The sequence below is a fragment of the Nicotiana tabacum genome, chromosome 12, assembly GCF_000715075.1.
Source record: "Nicotiana tabacum cultivar K326 chromosome 12, ASM71507v2, whole genome shotgun sequence".
NCBI classification, from domain to species: Eukaryota; Viridiplantae; Streptophyta; class Magnoliopsida; order Solanales; family Solanaceae; genus Nicotiana; species Nicotiana tabacum.
In genome coordinates this window covers 53,704,676-53,721,747 of record NC_134091.1, presented here as the reverse complement: position 1 = coordinate 53,721,747, position 17,072 = coordinate 53,704,676, and the positions used below count along the sequence as shown (strand labels likewise).

The following is a 17,072-nucleotide window of genomic DNA, read 5'->3' as shown; positions in this document are numbered from 1 at the left end:
CTTGAGTGATTGGCAAGATTGGCTTGAACATCAAGTGGGTTATGAGTCCCGGAATGATAAACTTTGGCTACAAAATGCCTGAACCAGTCACAAATTAAATTTGGTATTGAACTCTTTGAAGGTGATTGACTTTTCCATTACATGGCTCTGTTGAAGCACTGTACTACTGTCCAAAGTTGGATGAAATGAGTTGGATGAAAATCCTCCTCGACGATGAGCAGTGAAGAGTTTTTAGTATTCAGGTGTTTGACTCTCCACCATTGACAACCATTAAAAAGCTTTGAAGCTTTGAATTCAAATTTGGGTTTTCAAGAACCATTATTTGTTTGGATTGGGTGTTGTTGCAAATAAGTGGGAATATTGTTTGGAGTTTATATCTCAATTTTAAGGGTATTTGGTGAAGATTAGACTTAATTTTGGCTGAATTTCAGATTGAAACTCGAAGAAGAACACATGACATACCATATACTTACATAATTGTAGTAAAGTTGTATGTAAACTGTATTCTGTTATAGTTATATTGTATGTAAATTATATTTTGTTGTAGTTATATATATATTTTTTAGTTGAATATTGTATGAAAGCTGAAAAATAGTTGTATAATGTATGAATCATTGTATAAAATTTGTATTTAAGTTATCAATACTATCTTTTTGCATAAAGTTGTTGATATGTATCAAAATTTGTCCAAAGATTTTACGAGGTTAATAACTATCGTGCGGGGCTAGTAAAGTATTCTGCTTCACTTGATTGGTTAACTTATCCAATACACTAATCTATCATAAATTAATGAAACCTATTTAAATCAGCACTAAAATGGATACATCGTACTTACAATTAATATTTTACAATTTGATGGTACAACAACATACAAATTTAAAGATAAATTTCGTACAAATTTAATACAAATTGATACATCTACAACAACATATATACTAAAAATAAATTTTATACAACTAATTATATAGTATACACTTATTTACAACTTATCTATAACTTTCATACATTATTTTTACCCAGTAAAAATATATCTACAACACCATACAACTTAAATACAATTTTCATACAAATTTTATATAATATGTCTTTTTGTATATTTTGTATCTGATTTGTATATATTTTGTATGTGGTGTGTGTTTCTTCCGCTCTAAAATTCCAATCAAAACCTTATCTCTTAATACAATTTTGATACATATCAATAACTTTATGTAAAAAGATTGTATTGATAACTTAAATACACGTTTTATACAACGATTCATACACTATACAACTATTTTTCAACTTTCATACAATATTCAAATAAAAAATATATATATATATAACCACAATAAAATATAATTTACATACAATTATACTATAATTTTACAACAATTTTGTAAGTATATTGTATGTCATGTATTCTTCTTCTTCAAGTTTCAATATGAAATTTTGAAAATCCAAATTCGAATTCAAAGCTTCAAAAATTTTTAATATTTGTCAATGGTGGAGAGTCAAACACCTTCAAAATTTATTGATTGACAATTTCAGTTTGAACACCAATTGTGCAACATGAAAGGAAATTGCTAAGTTAAAACTGTAAAACGATTAAAATCCATTGATGAATTCCATTTAAAATATGTACAACATGAAAGGATAAAAAATAGAGGAAATCAAAGGAAGAAAATTGAGAAAAGAACAGAGAATGAGAGATTGAGAGACAGAGAGTGACAGAGAGAGAGCAGGAGAGAGAGAGAGACGGAGAGAGAGCGCATGAGGGAGAGAGAATAAGGATGAGAAATAATTAATTTCTTATTCAATTCCTAATATAAATGGATACTCATTTAGTTCCTAAAGTGTATATAATTAGTAAATTGTATATGCCTATATAATTAAATTGAAATTTGAGTAGGGATGGTAATAAAATTTCAAATAGTGTATAGGATGATAAAAATCACATTAGAAAACCCACCAAAGCCCAAAATTAGCTTCCTGCGAAGCCCAATTTGCCAGAACCAAATGCAAGACCTATTCAGCCCAATTCAGATGACCCTCCTAGCCCAAATGATAGAACCAAGAGAAATTAAGGTTTATCCTTTCACTCTCACATGGGCCCCTTTTGTTCTCTTCTTCTCCCTCCCCATTTTAATGAAAATGAAACTTCCCCATCTTCATCTGCAACTATATTTGGTCAACATAAGAGTCGAAAGAACTTTTGGAATTTTGATTCTCTACGGCAGAATTTTCAGTGATCCAACGGATCTTTTGGAGCCAAAACACGAGCTCGTGAAGTCCCTTAAAGGTTCGAATTCCAAAGCGTCGGCTCGCCCAAAATCACTTCTTGAAGAACCCTAACCTTCCTCTATAAATACTATCTTTGGCTCTCAGCCGAAACCCATGTTGGACGGCATGAGAAAGACCATAAAAATTCTTAACTTTCTGATCCGTCAATACTACATCATACAAACTGTTATCATCTCTCAAAAACTCTAAGAATTTCTATACAACTTTTTCTTTCTGTCTCGGTGAACTTTGACCGTGTTTCGGAACTCATTCGGCTCCAGAGAGTAGATTCGACACCCATACCGACCCAGTTCACTGCCCCACAAACGGTCACTTCTTCCCACTCTTGTCTGTTCTATTTTTTTCGTTCAATCAGAAGTCTAGGATATTAATTTTTTTAAAAGAAAAATTCCTTAAGTGCTTAATATATATTCAGCTCTTCTTTCTCATTCTTCCTTTTGTACTTTGTTTCACATGAACACACTTTGAGACTCAACAACGCGGCTGCCGCATATCCGCACGCACGTCCAGCTTCTACACTGCTAGAAAACGAGTCATAAAATTATTCATTCTTCTGTTTGAGAGCGGAAGATTCTCTCCTTTGCCTTATTCTTTGCTTTATGATTAGTGACTAACATTTTACCTCTGTGTGAATATCTTCTGAGTTTAGTTATATGATTATTTTATTTGTGGTTGTGCAGTCAATATTTTTAAACCTAGTGGCAATACATTGGTTAGTAACTAGCGCTCATTATCATTTAGGATCTTAGTATACTTCTTTATCATATACTAATACAACATCTAGACATAGAGATATTAAGAATTTGGTTAACTTGATTTAGATTCGAGGTATTAGAATTGAAAACTGAGTGTGCTTAAGATAGTGACTCTCGTTTCTTCTTTAGGCAATAAAATTGGTTTTCAACTATGGTCTTCTTATTTGAACTTTTAGATTTAATTTTTAAGCTTTACAAATGGGCAAAAACGTGGGTTTAACCAACTCTTATACACTAAGTTAATATACTCTTTCTTACACATCTAGACTTGTGGATTTCTTTAGACATAACATTAATCTTTGCTTTAATTAACTTTAATCCGATCGGTTAACCATTTGATATGGATCTTAAAGGGTGCTTTAAAAATACCCCCTTTAGATTAATTGAACCCTTACCTAGAATCTTAGGTTAAGTAGACCATTAACAGAGTTATACTTTAAATTACTTTAATCAATTATGTGTCCTAATTCACCTTAGAAATAATTCGGTGGCGACTCCTTAATTTTAATCAAACTTGGAATTACCTATATATTGTACCTTAGTTTAACCAGTTTAAATTGGGGTATAACAGTCTCAGCCCACTAGGTGCATTTTTTTCCTATTTGGTGTGGTGCCCCGGATGAAATTCCTTTGAATTATATCAATTTCCTTAGTTATTTTTTAGGGAATTTGATGAATTGCATGACATGGCTAGGGATACTGTTTAGGGAGGCTTTTGCTAGGGTAGTTCTCCCGGCCATGTTATGAGGTTAGTTTTCCAACCAGCCATTTTGGAATGTATGTTATCAATAATGAATTGGAAATTACTATTGACTGGCCTTTTATGGAAAATAGAGAACCCCATGTATTTACCAAAGGTAGCTGAGGCCTGAATGGATAGTCTGTTAGAGTTGGTCTCCATTTGGTGGGGTTGGCAATTGGCAGAGAACACCCTTGATTTTGCAAGATTGATTTTTGGCCTGAGGCCTGATTGAAGGAGTTTAAAGTGCTGATGATTGTGGAGCAGATTTTTTGGTCAGCTCTTGCAAATAGAGTCAGATCATTAGCAAAGAATAAGTGGGAGATCTTGGGACCAAAGAGTCTCTCCATGCACATAATAAACAGGCAAGGGGAAAGGGGTCACCCTGCCTGATACCTCTAATAGGTCTGAAGGGGTGTTTGATCCCCATTTACTAGAATAGAGATGAAGGAGGAGCTTACACAGGACATGATGAGTTAATGGTGCCAGTGGGGAAGTTGAAGGCGTGGAGAGTGTCCTTAATAAAGGACCATTCAATTTTGTCAAAGGCCTTCTCCAAGTCAATCTTTAGGATCATGCGAGGTATTTTGTCTCTCATTTTCCTAAAGTGGGTGATGTATTCCTAGACAATGAAAACATTATCAGAGGCTCTCTTGTTGGAGAGGAAGCTTGCCTGACTGGGACCAATAATGTGGGCCAAGTATGGTTTGATTATGTTGACTAGGATTTTAGTCATAGTTTTGTAGACAATGTTGCATAGACCTATGGGCCTGAAGTTTTTTAGCATGGAGGCCTGAGGGCATTTTGGAATTAAGTACATGATGGTCTCATTCATACTGGGGTGCATTGTTTCAAATGAGAAGCATTCTTTGCAGAATTGGATGAGATCCTTTCCCACAATGTCCCAGTACTTCTGGTAAAAGAATGGATGTAATCCATCCGGTCCCGGGACTTTGAAGAGCTTGAATGAGAATATAGCTCTTTTGATTTCACTATCTCTGAGGGGGAGAGCCATATTGGCTTTTTGCACAGTGGATAATGATGGATTCTGAGGACCAGGAGTGGTAGTGTGGATGGGGGGATTGAGTGCGTGAAAAAGTGTAGAGATCCTTGAAAAAACTGGCAATGGAGTCTTTGATTTCATGAGGATCATGCTGCCAGTTCCCAGCCTCATCTTTGATGGAGAGGATTCTATTTCTCCTTTTTCTATTTAGAGTAAAGGTGTGGAAAAATCTAGTGTTGGCATCCCCATTAGAGAGTCGGCTTATCCTAGCTTTCAATTTTCAGAAATCCTCTTCATTTTTAAGGATTGAGTCTAATTCCTCGATTAGAGTATTTTCCAAGTTTAGGAGGAAATGACTAAATTGGTAGTTAGGAGATTTCTGGATGCCAGCAATCCTGGCCAACAATCTCTTCTTTTTGTGGAATATGTTATTAAAGTTATGCTTATTCCAATTGATGACATTATTCTTGAATCTTAGAGACGAAGGGATTAAGGTGGAATGAGTTGGGAAGGAATCCCGGATTAAGGTATGGAAGGTTGGGTGACTGCACCACATGGACTCGAACCAAAAGGGCTTGACATTAACAACTTGGGTGTTATTATTGAGTTTAACAAGGAGGGGGCAGTAATCAGAGTGGGTCCTAGCTAAATGGGTTACAAAAGCTTCAGGGAATTCATTTATCCAGCAATTATTAACAAAGCACCCATCAATTCTCTCTAGGATTAGGCTGGTCTTGTTTTTGTATCTCTTGTTAGACCAAGTGTATTTACTTCCTTTATAGCCTAGGTCCACTATTCTACACTGATTAATACAATTCCAGAACAGATTACTTATGTTTGTGTTAATGTAGTTACCCCCAAATTTGTCTTTTGCTTTCAATACTTCATTAAAGTCTCCACCCACAAACCAACTATCATTTATGCTATTAGAGATGTTTATCAGATTTTTCCAAATGGTTTTCCTATCCTCTAGATAGTTGCTTGCATAAATAGCCGAAAACAACCAAGAGAGGTTGGAGGGTAATACCTTGACCATTGCATGGATACCTTGTGATGTAATTAATACTTCATCTACCTGAAGGATGTTCTCTTTCCACATAATGATGATGCCCCCAGAGTGTCTCATTGCTGGGAACTGGATATGTATGTCATATTGCAGGTCTTCTGTAAGCTTCTTGTGATCCGCCATCTTGGTCTCCAACAACACTAGCATGGCCGGTTTATGCATTTTGATCATCTCCGAGCAGTGTCTCCTGAACTTCGCACTGTTTGCCCCCTAACATTCCATATTATGAAGTTCATTAGGGGGTTTGGGTTTGCCTGCGTAGTTCCTGCCGGTGCCTCGTCCCTCCTTTGGGTAGGCATCATTTCCTTCCTCCTCGCTAATGGCGTCTGAGATCTCATGACTGGAGTCAGAGTGAACAGTGGTTTCATCACCCCTGGCTCTGATGAGAGGACATGTTCAATCCACATCTGGCAAGAGTTTTGGGACAGAGAAGAATCAGCGTCTCGCTGTAATCCACGATGAATTCTACTGCCTTTACTGCCTCTAGCCATAGGGAGTCCGTTCTCATTGGGCAATAAGAGTTCTGGAGTTCCTTCTCCATAGTGGCGATGCTGGTCTGGGAAGAATGGAATGGTGTTGAAGATCTGTTGCATGAGATTGTGTACTAACGACGTGTCGTTGGTTGGCAATAGAGGGTTGAAACTGCTTTGCAGCACCATTGATTGCCACAACTGAACTCCAAATATCGCCAAACCCATGTTTAGGGCTTCTGTTGTAACCTTTGCCAGATGGGCCGGGTTTTGGATTATGAGAGTTATCGGCTGGTTTCCTAGCTTAAAATTGTAGCAGAGTCCCTGACCGTGGAGAGAAATCTCCAGCCAAGACGCCTGTGTGGTCTTGTGGCGGAGGGATGGAAGTCGGAATGATTGGGGGTTTGGTGGGTTGATCCATTTTTGGGTTTTTTTGGTTTTCCTTTTTTTGGGCTGGTGTTAATTAGGGGATTTTTGGGGGTAATCAAGGGTCATAACTGATAACGAGGTTAAATCGACACTCGTGCTGTGTATTTTGTAACCTGTGTTTAACACACTGGATTTAGAATTAAATGAGGATCCGGTTGAGTTGACGGAAAGTGTCAAATCACCTGAGCTTTGGTGGTTTATCAGGAGTGGCACTTGAGTATCCATTGAGGGGGGTTTTTGCAGAGTTGTTTGGTAGAGCTGATGTAGCGCTGTAGGGGCCATCATTGGTAGTGATGATCGTGGAGTGAGTGTGGCCCTCTTTGGTAGATGTGAGTTTGGGGTTTTGGTGGGCCGCTTTCTGACGCGTTGACAAACCCCCCGCCTGGACCCATTGGGCCGGTTGTTTTGTTACCTTTGGTGGCCGTTTGGATGCCCTCTTTTTGAGGTGTACGCCCCTTGTCTTTGCTAGGAGTTGGGTCTTCCCCCTCCGGCCCCGCTTTCCTTTTCGTGCTCGTGTTGGGCCGCTCACTTGTGGGCTGATTCCTAGTGGGCTGGCTCATGGGGAGGGAAGTATTTTCCCTTATCCTATGATTTGAGTTGGTGTCCTGCACAAAGTTAGGCTTTGAATTATAGCGGAAGGTTTTTGTTTCAAGGAACTTATCGGAGTTCGCATCAAACATTCGGACTTGGATGCCTTCCGTTGAATTGGTGCCTTTTCCCTTCTTTCCCTGGGTTGTTGGTTGGCGTTGTAGTGGGGGGTGCCCTTGTTTCCTTCTTCTGGGGAAGACTACAATTTTCCACTCCTCTTCCTCATCGTCTTTGGCTTTAGAGGAGGAGCATTTATGCTGGTCCTGTGGTGGGGAGGGGGGGCTTTTGCCTGTGGGTACACTTTTAGGGTGTGTCCTATCCTCCCGCATCCTGTACAGAGGATGTTTTCCCCTTCATATACAACCACTTGCTTATGGTCTCCAATGGTGACGGATGTCGCAACTGGTGTTTCCAGTGGGATTTGTATACAAATTCGCGCATATCTGCCCCTTAGCATAGCTGATGTGCACGTATCAACTTTGAGAAGTTTCCCAAGCTTCTTTCCAACTTTTTCCGGTATCTCTTTGTCGTAGAATTCAGTTGGTAGTTGTGGTAGTCGCACCCATATATTGTAAAGGATAGGGTGGCTTCTTGTGCGACAAATTTTGGTTCCCACCTTCTAACTGAGAGGAAGTTTTCGGATATGAACCACGGGCCTTGGTGTATTGCCTTGATCAAGTTTTCTTCTTTTTCAAATTTGACTATAAAGATATCACATCTTAGGTCAATCAAGATTAACTGTTTGGAGGGGTTCCATAGTACAATTAGTTTGGATCGAAGGAGATGATGTGACATTCTTCTACCAAAAATTTTGATAATGACTGAGAAGCGCCATGGCTCATATAACCGGTTTTTATCATCTTGAGAGAGGATGATTGGGCCTAGGTTTTCCTTGCCCTTTACCTCGCATCCTGATTTATCAAATTCTATTCTGTAGTATTCCGTTTGGGAAGTATCCTTCTTGTCTAGAAGCATTTCCTTGTAAGGATGCGTTGGGTTAGTATCCTCCTCCATGGGGTTAATATCCGGTGGTTCCGGTGGTATGTTAGGTGTCTTGGGTGTATTCTCCATTTTGTGTGTAGTGAGAAGTGAGAGTTTCTCGCTCTGAAATCCGTCCTTTTCAAGCTATTAATTAAGAACTAGTTGAATGAACTAAATTGTGCTCTTAAGTTCCATTGCTTGTTAATAATGGAAAACATAACATTAGACATAGTTGTGTCATGTCTTCCATTTTAAGTAAAGTTCTTACCATCTACATGAATTATTCATCTCATTTTTAACTTTTTTCTTTCCCTTTGAGTTTTCTTCTATTTAAAGTATGTTTTTATACTAAAAACAGTGAAGAAGCCAATAAACAACTACATTATCTCATTAATTATGCTATGCACATATCTTGTTCCTAAAAGAAATGTAAGAACTTCACAAATTAGTTATCAAAATTATTTAGTAAAACTATCCCCAACTTGGTAATGTTATCCCCAAATTACTAGGTGAAACTAAATATTTTAATTGTTGAATTTTGTTTCAAATTATATTTTTAGGGCCTCCACTACTTATTCCCATAATTTTCTCAAAGGACACTTCTAAATTACCAACATATAAGTTTAATTTAGGTACTAACAATAGTCATAGATTTACTTTAGCTAAGAATAATCAATTTTTACAAATCAAACTATGAGGAATTAAAAAAATCGGTGTATTTCAAAAAAAAAAAAAAAAAGGGAGGGTGAGGGAAATACCTACCTGGGCAGTGGAGGGTCGCCGGCAATGGAGATACCGGAGAGGGAGGTCGCCGGTGGAGCTGTTGCTGCTGGGGTGACGGTGGACTTGGGCAGCAGGCTGGGTGGGGGGGAGGGAGAGGAGAGGTTTGAGTATGAGATAGAAAAGAGAAAGAAAAAAGAAAGGGGCCAGGGGTGGGGAGGGGGGTTTAAAAAAGGTTTTCGACCAATTCGGTCGCAAATGAGGTCAACAAAGTCAAACCTCATTTTAATAAATGTTTGCGGTAGAATCGGTCGCAACTTTTTTATTTATTTTTTATTTTTCCGGCCGAATCGGTCGCTAATGGCTTTGCGGTATTTCTGCCAAATTTTGTGACGGATATGGATGGAATATCTGCCATAATTATTACTAAAAATTGAAAAATATAGTTTTAGACCATTTCCAATCGATTCCGTCGGAAATTTTCGGCTACTTTTTCCGGTCGGAAATTAATACTTTTTAGTGGTGTGAAGGCAGGAAGCTCATTAAGTGAGCTAGTTTGCAACCCCTAAAAATTTCAACTGTTCAACTTGCCTTCTGGGAGAAAATCAAAATATGATTACCCTTTCAACAAGTCCTCGTCATCGTTAATTTCCATTAAGTTTCACATCGAATTAAGTCAATCCTATTGTAGAATCGTTCCATTCCCCCTGATAGCCGCAAACTCTTTTCCTGGAGTTGATCAACGTTGACTTATTTATTAACGCTTTGCACGTCTTTTCCTTCTACTATTACCTTATACTTTTCTTTTAATTTGAACAAATTGACAAAGTATTAAAATAACTCTATACATACAGTTAGTAGGTTCCAAGTACAAGTACGAGACCAAGATTTGGTCCGTTTCTCTAGGTTTGTTTCCGCTCTATATAAAGACATAACAGTATTCTTAGTTACATAGTAGAATATAAGCAAAAGAGGAGAAAGGAGAATTCCAATTCAGGGAATAAAATTCTCCTTTCCCCAGTGGATAAAAAAAGAACAAACCATAGAATTTCTTCATCATTCTTTCTACGTAGAAGCTTCATTTTAGACTTCCAAGCAAAGGACAATGTAAGTTCCCTTCAACTCCTATGTACGTAGGAATTAAACCAAGAGAAGGATACCTATATATTTTGTTTAGGATTTGATATTTGTTAGTTTATTTAACTCAGTTTTGTTTGTCAAAATCAAATTTGGAATACGTTTCCAATTTCTAGTCAAATTTGATTTTGTTAGTATTATAATTAGGGGTTTCATCCCTCTTCATAAACAACACTAACCTTAAGCACTTCTATATATGTCACTTTACGAAACAAGAAATTGAAGCAATAGAGTGCTGATTGAGGTGTTATTGTTGTTTTTCTCTTTTTCCCGTCTACAGTTCCTCAAAATCTTTCCGTGTTAGAATGTCTATGTTAAACGAAAAACACATCCAAAGGATTTTCGACAAGCTTGATGAAGATGGTGATGGATTAGTAAGTTTAGGTGAACTCAAAGGCCTTCTTGATAAGATTGGAGCTTGTACAGATCTTGACGAGCTCCATTCTTTGGTAGGAAAAACGAGCCTAAACTTCATTGACTTCTCCCTCTTTTACGAGGCGATGGTGAAGAAAAATAATGGGGATGAAAAGAGAAAAGAGGACAATAATTTGGAAGATGATCTTGTTGAAGCATTCAAGGTGTTTGATTTGAATGGAGATGGTTTTATTTCTTGTGAGGAGCTTCAAAAAGTTTTGTCAAGATTAGGGTTGTGGGATGAGAAAGAAGGAAGTGATTGTAAAAGCATGATTCATATGTATGATACTAACCTTGATGGAGTTCTTGATTATGACGAGTTCAAGAACATGATGTTGGTTTCTAATTCTGAGGGTATTCCTAATTTGTAAATTATTGACTTTTTATTCATCTTTTTTAAACTTTCTACATTAATTGTTGCGATGACTACTTGTATGGTTTAACTTCCTTCTTGTATTATGCGGGTTAACATATAACATGTTCCATACTAAGTTTGTTAGACAAATACAAAATCTCTTTCAACAAGTTGAATATTAAATATATACTTTAATACATTTTTGTTCTACATAAAACATTTCAGCTCTTGGAGCTTACTTTTACTTTGGTCTAGACAAATGGTGTGGTGAAACTCTAGTTGATGAGGTTGTCCAATGCGAATTAAGAATAATGATCTTTCATTAAGAGATATTCATGAACAACTCTATCCTTTTATCCAAGCAAATATAGCGCAAACATCGGCAATCAATAACGTAGTTTTTTATGGAAAATTTTGAAAATCCAAAAAAGAAAAAATGGTCTTTTTGTCTTGTATTTATATAATGTCTTGTGGGAGAAAATCTGTGAATAGTGAAGGAAAGGGTCAGTATAGGTGATCAACTTAATTTGATGGTGTAAAAAACTGTACCATCAACTCAATTTATCTGGTTATAATAGGCTATTACTTTATTTCAATTTCTAAATTATTATATTAGGTTTGTTACGGCGAGTTATATGTTATAATAGATCAACTTAATTTGACTGGGTAGTGCACAAAATTTAAACTCGCTAATTAATGTGCGGGACGAGAATTCCCCATTCATTCCTTATTGTACTACCCCGTTGCTTTGTTTGTTTGGTTAAGCCAAGAAAACCTACTCGTAAATTGACTCAACATCTTTATATATGCGTGTGTTAAAAGCGTCAATGACACAAATATGATTATTGAGTGTCACCAATTAAATTTTGGTTCCGTTAAGAAAGATTGTGGGAAAATAGGCCCGAGTTAGAATTCTGAAGTAAGCTCCTAGCAATCGCATGCCAGGTTTTTATATTTGATTTTGGCTGGATTTTTCTTCGGAGCAAGTTATGGTGATTGTTACTGACGATCACCATAATATAACTATTGTGCAAAAATTTCATCATGATGTTTTGCTTCAAAATTAGTCTAAATCAACATCAAATAACTCAAAATTTTGATATGCAACCTTCTAATTAATACCAATTTTAATAATTTTCGCTAGCTAGATTCAACTTAAACCTTCGAAAATCAATCACTTTGTCTTCTTCAACAAGTTTTTTTTCAAGCTCAAACAAAACGGGACAATAGTGTTTTCTTTTCTCCAATCAAATCAATCCATATCATTGAAGATAGACAATCTCAATTTTAACTACAAATACGATATGAATCTTCAATTTTCTATACTACATATTTTATTATTTTTTAATTTTAGTTGTATGCTCATAATTTATTGAAAGAAGAATAAAAAGAGAAGGGACAAAAGGAGAAAGGAGAAGAAGACGATGCAGAAGGAGGAGGAAGGAGGAGGGTGAAAAAAGATCTGACGGAAGTCTAAAAAAACTAATGCAACTTTAATTGGGTCAAAATATAAAGTGGTCGTAAAAATGTCCATTCAACGTAATTTCAAGGTGTTAAAAAGGCATTACTAGAGAATTCAAAATGGAAAAGCCACGCCTTAGATTAAACTTCTAATTAATTAAGGATTAGTACCCTACTTACGGCAGGAAATAGCATAACATTTTGAATTATATATATGATTTTAGCGATTATTGACGACCAGCGGGGAGCAAAAGATTTATTTGTCATTAATAATAATTATTGTTAATTGAATTATATATCTTATCATGCACATGATATTATAATTCATGAGAGACTTTAAATTTTTAGGTCCTAAAGCAAAGATTTTAATTGTTCTGGGATCGAGTTGGCCCTGTTGGTTTTGATCCCATTAATTACTCCTCATTAACGGAGCTATGGATATGTATCATGTGTTTACAATAATACGATCGGATCTTGTATTATAACCAAAAAAAAAACACATATTAGTACATTTCATTAATTAAAATAATAAATAGTAAAATAACATGTTAATACTCTACACTAGTTACAATAGTAAATAGTAAGCAAATATGCAAATACATAGATAGATATTCCATAAGAAGGAAAACAGAAAGAAGAAATAAACAGTGACACTATCTGCATCCTATAGGTGGTGTACAACAGGATAAGAAGCAAAGTCAAAATAAATGGAGGAAAAAAGTTGAGAATATAATACAAGGTCCAGGCCTTTAAAAGTTATGGACACAAATGGTATACGTCTATAATTCCATTGAGAAGTAATAGCATCGGAGGTGAGCATATCAAAAGAAAAACATAGGCAAAAAAGTTAAAAAGGTTATTCATAGAATCTCTCACATAGAGTTCGTGAGATCACTAAATTTACTAGCTTATCATATATAAACTTGTTAAGCATTTATTTAATCATGTAAATTTTAAAAATAATATATACATTCAGGTTGTTACTTGTCAAGAATCTTCATCTTTGGGCATTGCTAAAATTATGGGTTTGTGTTTGCTCTCGGCCGGTTGTTCCAATAACATTTTGATGGTCTAGTTGAATATGACACTCAGAAAATTGTATTTTCTTGCAACTTTTCGAGTGAAAATTTCACAAAGTTTGGGGGTGCTGTTAGATGATTGTCGTTTCTAGTTATAATAAAGAGAAATTGTAGTGTTTTTCTCTTTTGAAGTTAAGCAGATCTAGTTGCTTATTGCTTGGCAAGAGAGTCTTGAAATTATGCTTCTATTGGGAGCATGCTCCTAGTTTTATTGTAAACTTGTTAGTGACTGATTCAATTTAAGAAAGTTATTTTGTTTGAGTTCAAGAAAACTTCAGCCCTACCCCAAATATTATTTGAAAATAATTGTATTTTTGTTAAGTTGTGGTTTATATTATTTTCATGCAGTTTCTAGATATTTAAACTTTAATTATTTCAAAAATTAGACTATAATTAAGATACAGAAACCAAGCAAAAATTAAGAAATTTGATTGCTAGATATCTAGAAGGATTTTCCATAATTTTTGGGAATGACTTGTGTTACATGAGCCAGTCTAGCTAATCTACGGACACACGGTATGCACGCGAAATCTTACCAATGAATTTGTTAAAATAAATGATTGGACCCAAAAAAGAAAGCATGAAGTTGATTGTTATGATATAGAGGACCTGACTTTAGTAAATAATAAGAAGGAAGTTTCCAATTTGGATCTACATATATTTTCAAGTCTTTGGTCTGACTGCCCCTAAATTCTCAGAAATCCAAAATCAATGAATATTAATCTGATACTCCATACACTTCTTAGATTGATTAGTCTTTGGTGAGTTACTTAAACATGTATAAGGAATTTTCTAGGGAAAATTACATGTTCAAGGAATACTCCTCTAGATATGTGTTTTATAATATTCTGTTTTGTGTGAAACAAGTGCAATTTAAAGTGGACCATTGTTCTTAATTAGTATGAACATATGTTCATGTTTGTTAAAGGTAATTAGTCTAAACTGAATAGTGTCTAACAAATTTATTTGTTATTTCCACTATCATGAATATCGAGTAATATAATTCTGTTTGAACCTAACTCATGATTCTCCTTTTATTTCATTAACCAATAAGTCACACACTTGTCGCGCCGAATCTTTGGGGCCAAGGTCCCTCAGTTCACCCAAAGGACAAGAAACGAAAGATAGTAAATAAAGAAGAAGGCCAAGGTTGAGAATGAAAGTAAGATTTCTTTTGTGTCCGATACCTATTCTTATGGAAATGCCACATCCAAAGCTACCTTCTTGAATGATGTTGATAGAGTCGTTGCTGATCTCCTTTCCTTTATTTATTAAATTAACGAATTTAAGTATTTTTATTTTTATTTTATGTAATATTCTTTTTTGTAGTATTTCAGAGAAATTGACATCTTTTGCATTGGGAACCTATTTAATCTTAATATCTCATCTTTATCTTATTGACATGACTTGTTGCAAATCCTTAATAGGGAGCGCTTTCCTCCGAATGAGACCCTATGTGGCGCGAATTCGGATATAATTGGGCTCCAATGCGAATACTGGATACCGGGTGGGAAACAAAACATGACTTGTTGCGATAACAATTATATATAAGCTGTCTTTTTATTAGGTGAGAGACATAAAGGGACATGTGAAAGTATTATCATCTCTCATTGTTGTAGACTTGTAGTTAGGAGAACTTCAGCACTTTGCATAATTTTCTTGGCTATCTTTGGCTCGGCAGAAAATATTATTTCGGAAATGTTGTCTAAACAATATTTATTATTATCAATAATATTGAATAAATATTTTTATCTCAGAAAATATCTTTCACTCACCAACTAAACACCGCAAAAAAAAATTATAAATTTTTTTGTCATACCAAACACGCTTCATTTGATTATTAAATTGTGTATAGAGTCAAATACCTAAATATAAAAAGGGATAGAGAATGAATGTTTATAGCAAGCACACCTTAACAAATAATGTCCATACAATTTTCTATAATGATGTCAATTGCACTTAAATCTTAATATGTTAACTTATTAATGAACTTTACTTTGACGTGAATCTAGATTGCTCAGGGTGCATCCGAATAGTTAATGAAACCAAAAGGAAAAAAAAAAACTGTTATTTTCCTCTTCAAGTCTACGAAGTATGATTGAAGTTGATAAAGACAAAGGAAATTTCTAGATAGTAAATTTATTTATATTTATGTAAGTCAAGGATGAATATATCTTTTATTAGCTAAGGAAAAAACACAGAAGCCACTGTTTTGTTCTGGATTAAATCTAAAAGGTTTGCTTATTCTCTTGTATAACCCCTTCTTCCAAGAAACTCCCTAAACTATACTCCTTAGATTTCAACCACAAGTATTGTTTTGTGATTATTTTTTAGGTATATAGTCCGTACAAGGAAAGGACAATTCTTCTGAACTCTCCCAAATATTCATTCCTAGTTCCATCCTTATAAATAAACACTTGACATATGCATGTAACTTCAAGAAGACTTGATAATAATACCACTTCTTTCATCAAGTATCTGGTGTCTGAAATTCACTGGCTCGATTAATCCTTATATATTCGCTTTCTTGAAAGCCCGATACCTTCATTTTGTTCAAAATTTGCACCAAGATGTCTCCAATCAACTCCATTAATCTGCCAAGGATCTTCTCAAAACTTGACAATAATGGTGATGGACTGGTGAGCCTCAACGAGCTAAAGGGATTTCTCGATACCATAGGCATTAATTCAAGCCAAGAAGAGCTTGAGTTGCTTGTTGGGAAAACAAGCCTCGACTCCATTGATTTTTTCCTCTTCTATGATGCCATCACAAAGGCATATATTAAAGAAAGCAAGCGCGAAAATATTTTCTTGGAAAATGACTTACAGAAAGTCTTTAGAGTATTCGATTTGAATGGTGATGGATTTATATCTTGTGAGGAGCTGCAGAGTGCATTGTCAAGATTAGGATTGTGGGATGAGCAATGTGGGAAAGATTGCATGAGCATGATTAATGTTTATGATACTAATTCAGATGGGAAGCTTGATTTTGAGGAGTTTAAGGATATGATGTTTGATAATTAAGAAAGTGTAATTTGGATTAGAAAGCAATCCCGCTTCCAATCTACCAGAAAAATGTTTTAATTAGTTTTAAGCATTTGTAATGATGTTGATGGTCCGCTGGTGATTGTAGTCTTGTTAATTAAACGCGTCGTAATAGACTTTTAATATTCTACTAGTAAATTTTTAACTGACGATACAAGTGGATGTCTATGACTTTTCTATCCTACTTGTTTGTTCATTTTTTTTGGACAAGTAAAACTTTGAACGTATAGAAATATTTATATTTGCAAATTACAAGAATTTAAGGATTTTGGTTTCACAACTAAACCAGACTCTTTCTTGTAATATCAGCAACCTTAATTGACAGTTCAAAGCACTCCTCTGCTTCATTTTATGTGGCACTATTTAATTTAAATTAATTACTCATTTTACCTTAATAATGTTGTTTATTCGAAAAATGGATAGAGTTGAATTTATACGCAGTTCCGAAGATATGTGGTGCAACTTAATACAAAATACAAGGATAAATAAAATGTGAATATAGATTGGAGAGAATGTAACCTAGACAAGGCAATCAAGAACAGTGAACCTTA

The 17,072-nt window shown here is 35.3% G+C and overlaps 3 protein-coding genes across 4 annotated transcripts; 2 read left to right on the top strand and 1 right to left on the bottom strand.

Annotated features, from left to right (window-relative positions):
- Window positions 1-1,501: 1,501 nt before the first annotated feature.
- Window positions 1,502-11,005, top strand: LOC107817357 (putative calcium-binding protein CML44). 2 transcript variants are annotated; one of them, XM_016643161.2, is made up of 2 exons: window positions 1,502-2,588; window positions 10,449-11,005. In XM_016643161.2, exon 2 carries the CDS (start codon window positions 10,474-10,476, stop codon window positions 10,951-10,953), a length of 480 nt encoding a protein of 159 aa, XP_016498647.1. In that variant the 5' UTR covers window positions 1,502-2,588; window positions 10,449-10,473; the 3' UTR covers window positions 10,954-11,005. The 2 variants fall into 2 exon arrangements, with proteins under 2 accessions (XP_016498647.1, XP_016498646.1); XM_016643160.2 differs by lacking the exon at window positions 1,502-2,588 and adding an exon at window positions 9,278-10,138.
- Window positions 5,058-5,966, bottom strand: LOC142167164 (uncharacterized). The gene has a single exon (XM_075227323.1). It carries the CDS (start codon window positions 5,964-5,966, stop codon window positions 5,058-5,060), a length of 909 nt encoding a protein of 302 aa, XP_075083424.1.
- Window positions 11,006-15,668: 4,663 nt separating the features above from the next.
- LOC107817356 (putative calcium-binding protein CML44) lies at window positions 15,669-16,675 on the top strand. Its single transcript, XM_016643159.2, has one exon. It carries the CDS (start codon window positions 16,048-16,050, stop codon window positions 16,498-16,500), a length of 453 nt encoding a protein of 150 aa, XP_016498645.1. The 5' UTR covers window positions 15,669-16,047; the 3' UTR covers window positions 16,501-16,675.
- The last annotated feature ends 397 nt before the right edge of the window (window positions 16,676-17,072 follow it).

Bases quoted from the DNA above. Each gene is read 5' to 3' on its own strand.
- LOC107817356 (XM_016643159.2), top strand. From the start codon at position 16,048: ATGTCTCCAATCAACTCCATTAATCTGCCAAGGATCTTCTCAAAACTT.
- LOC142167164 (XM_075227323.1), bottom strand. From the start codon at position 5,966: ATGGCGGATCACAAGAAGCTTACAGAAGACCTGCAATATGACATACAT.
- LOC107817357 (XM_016643161.2), top strand. From the start codon at position 10,474: ATGTCTATGTTAAACGAAAAACACATCCAAAGGATTTTCGACAAGCTT.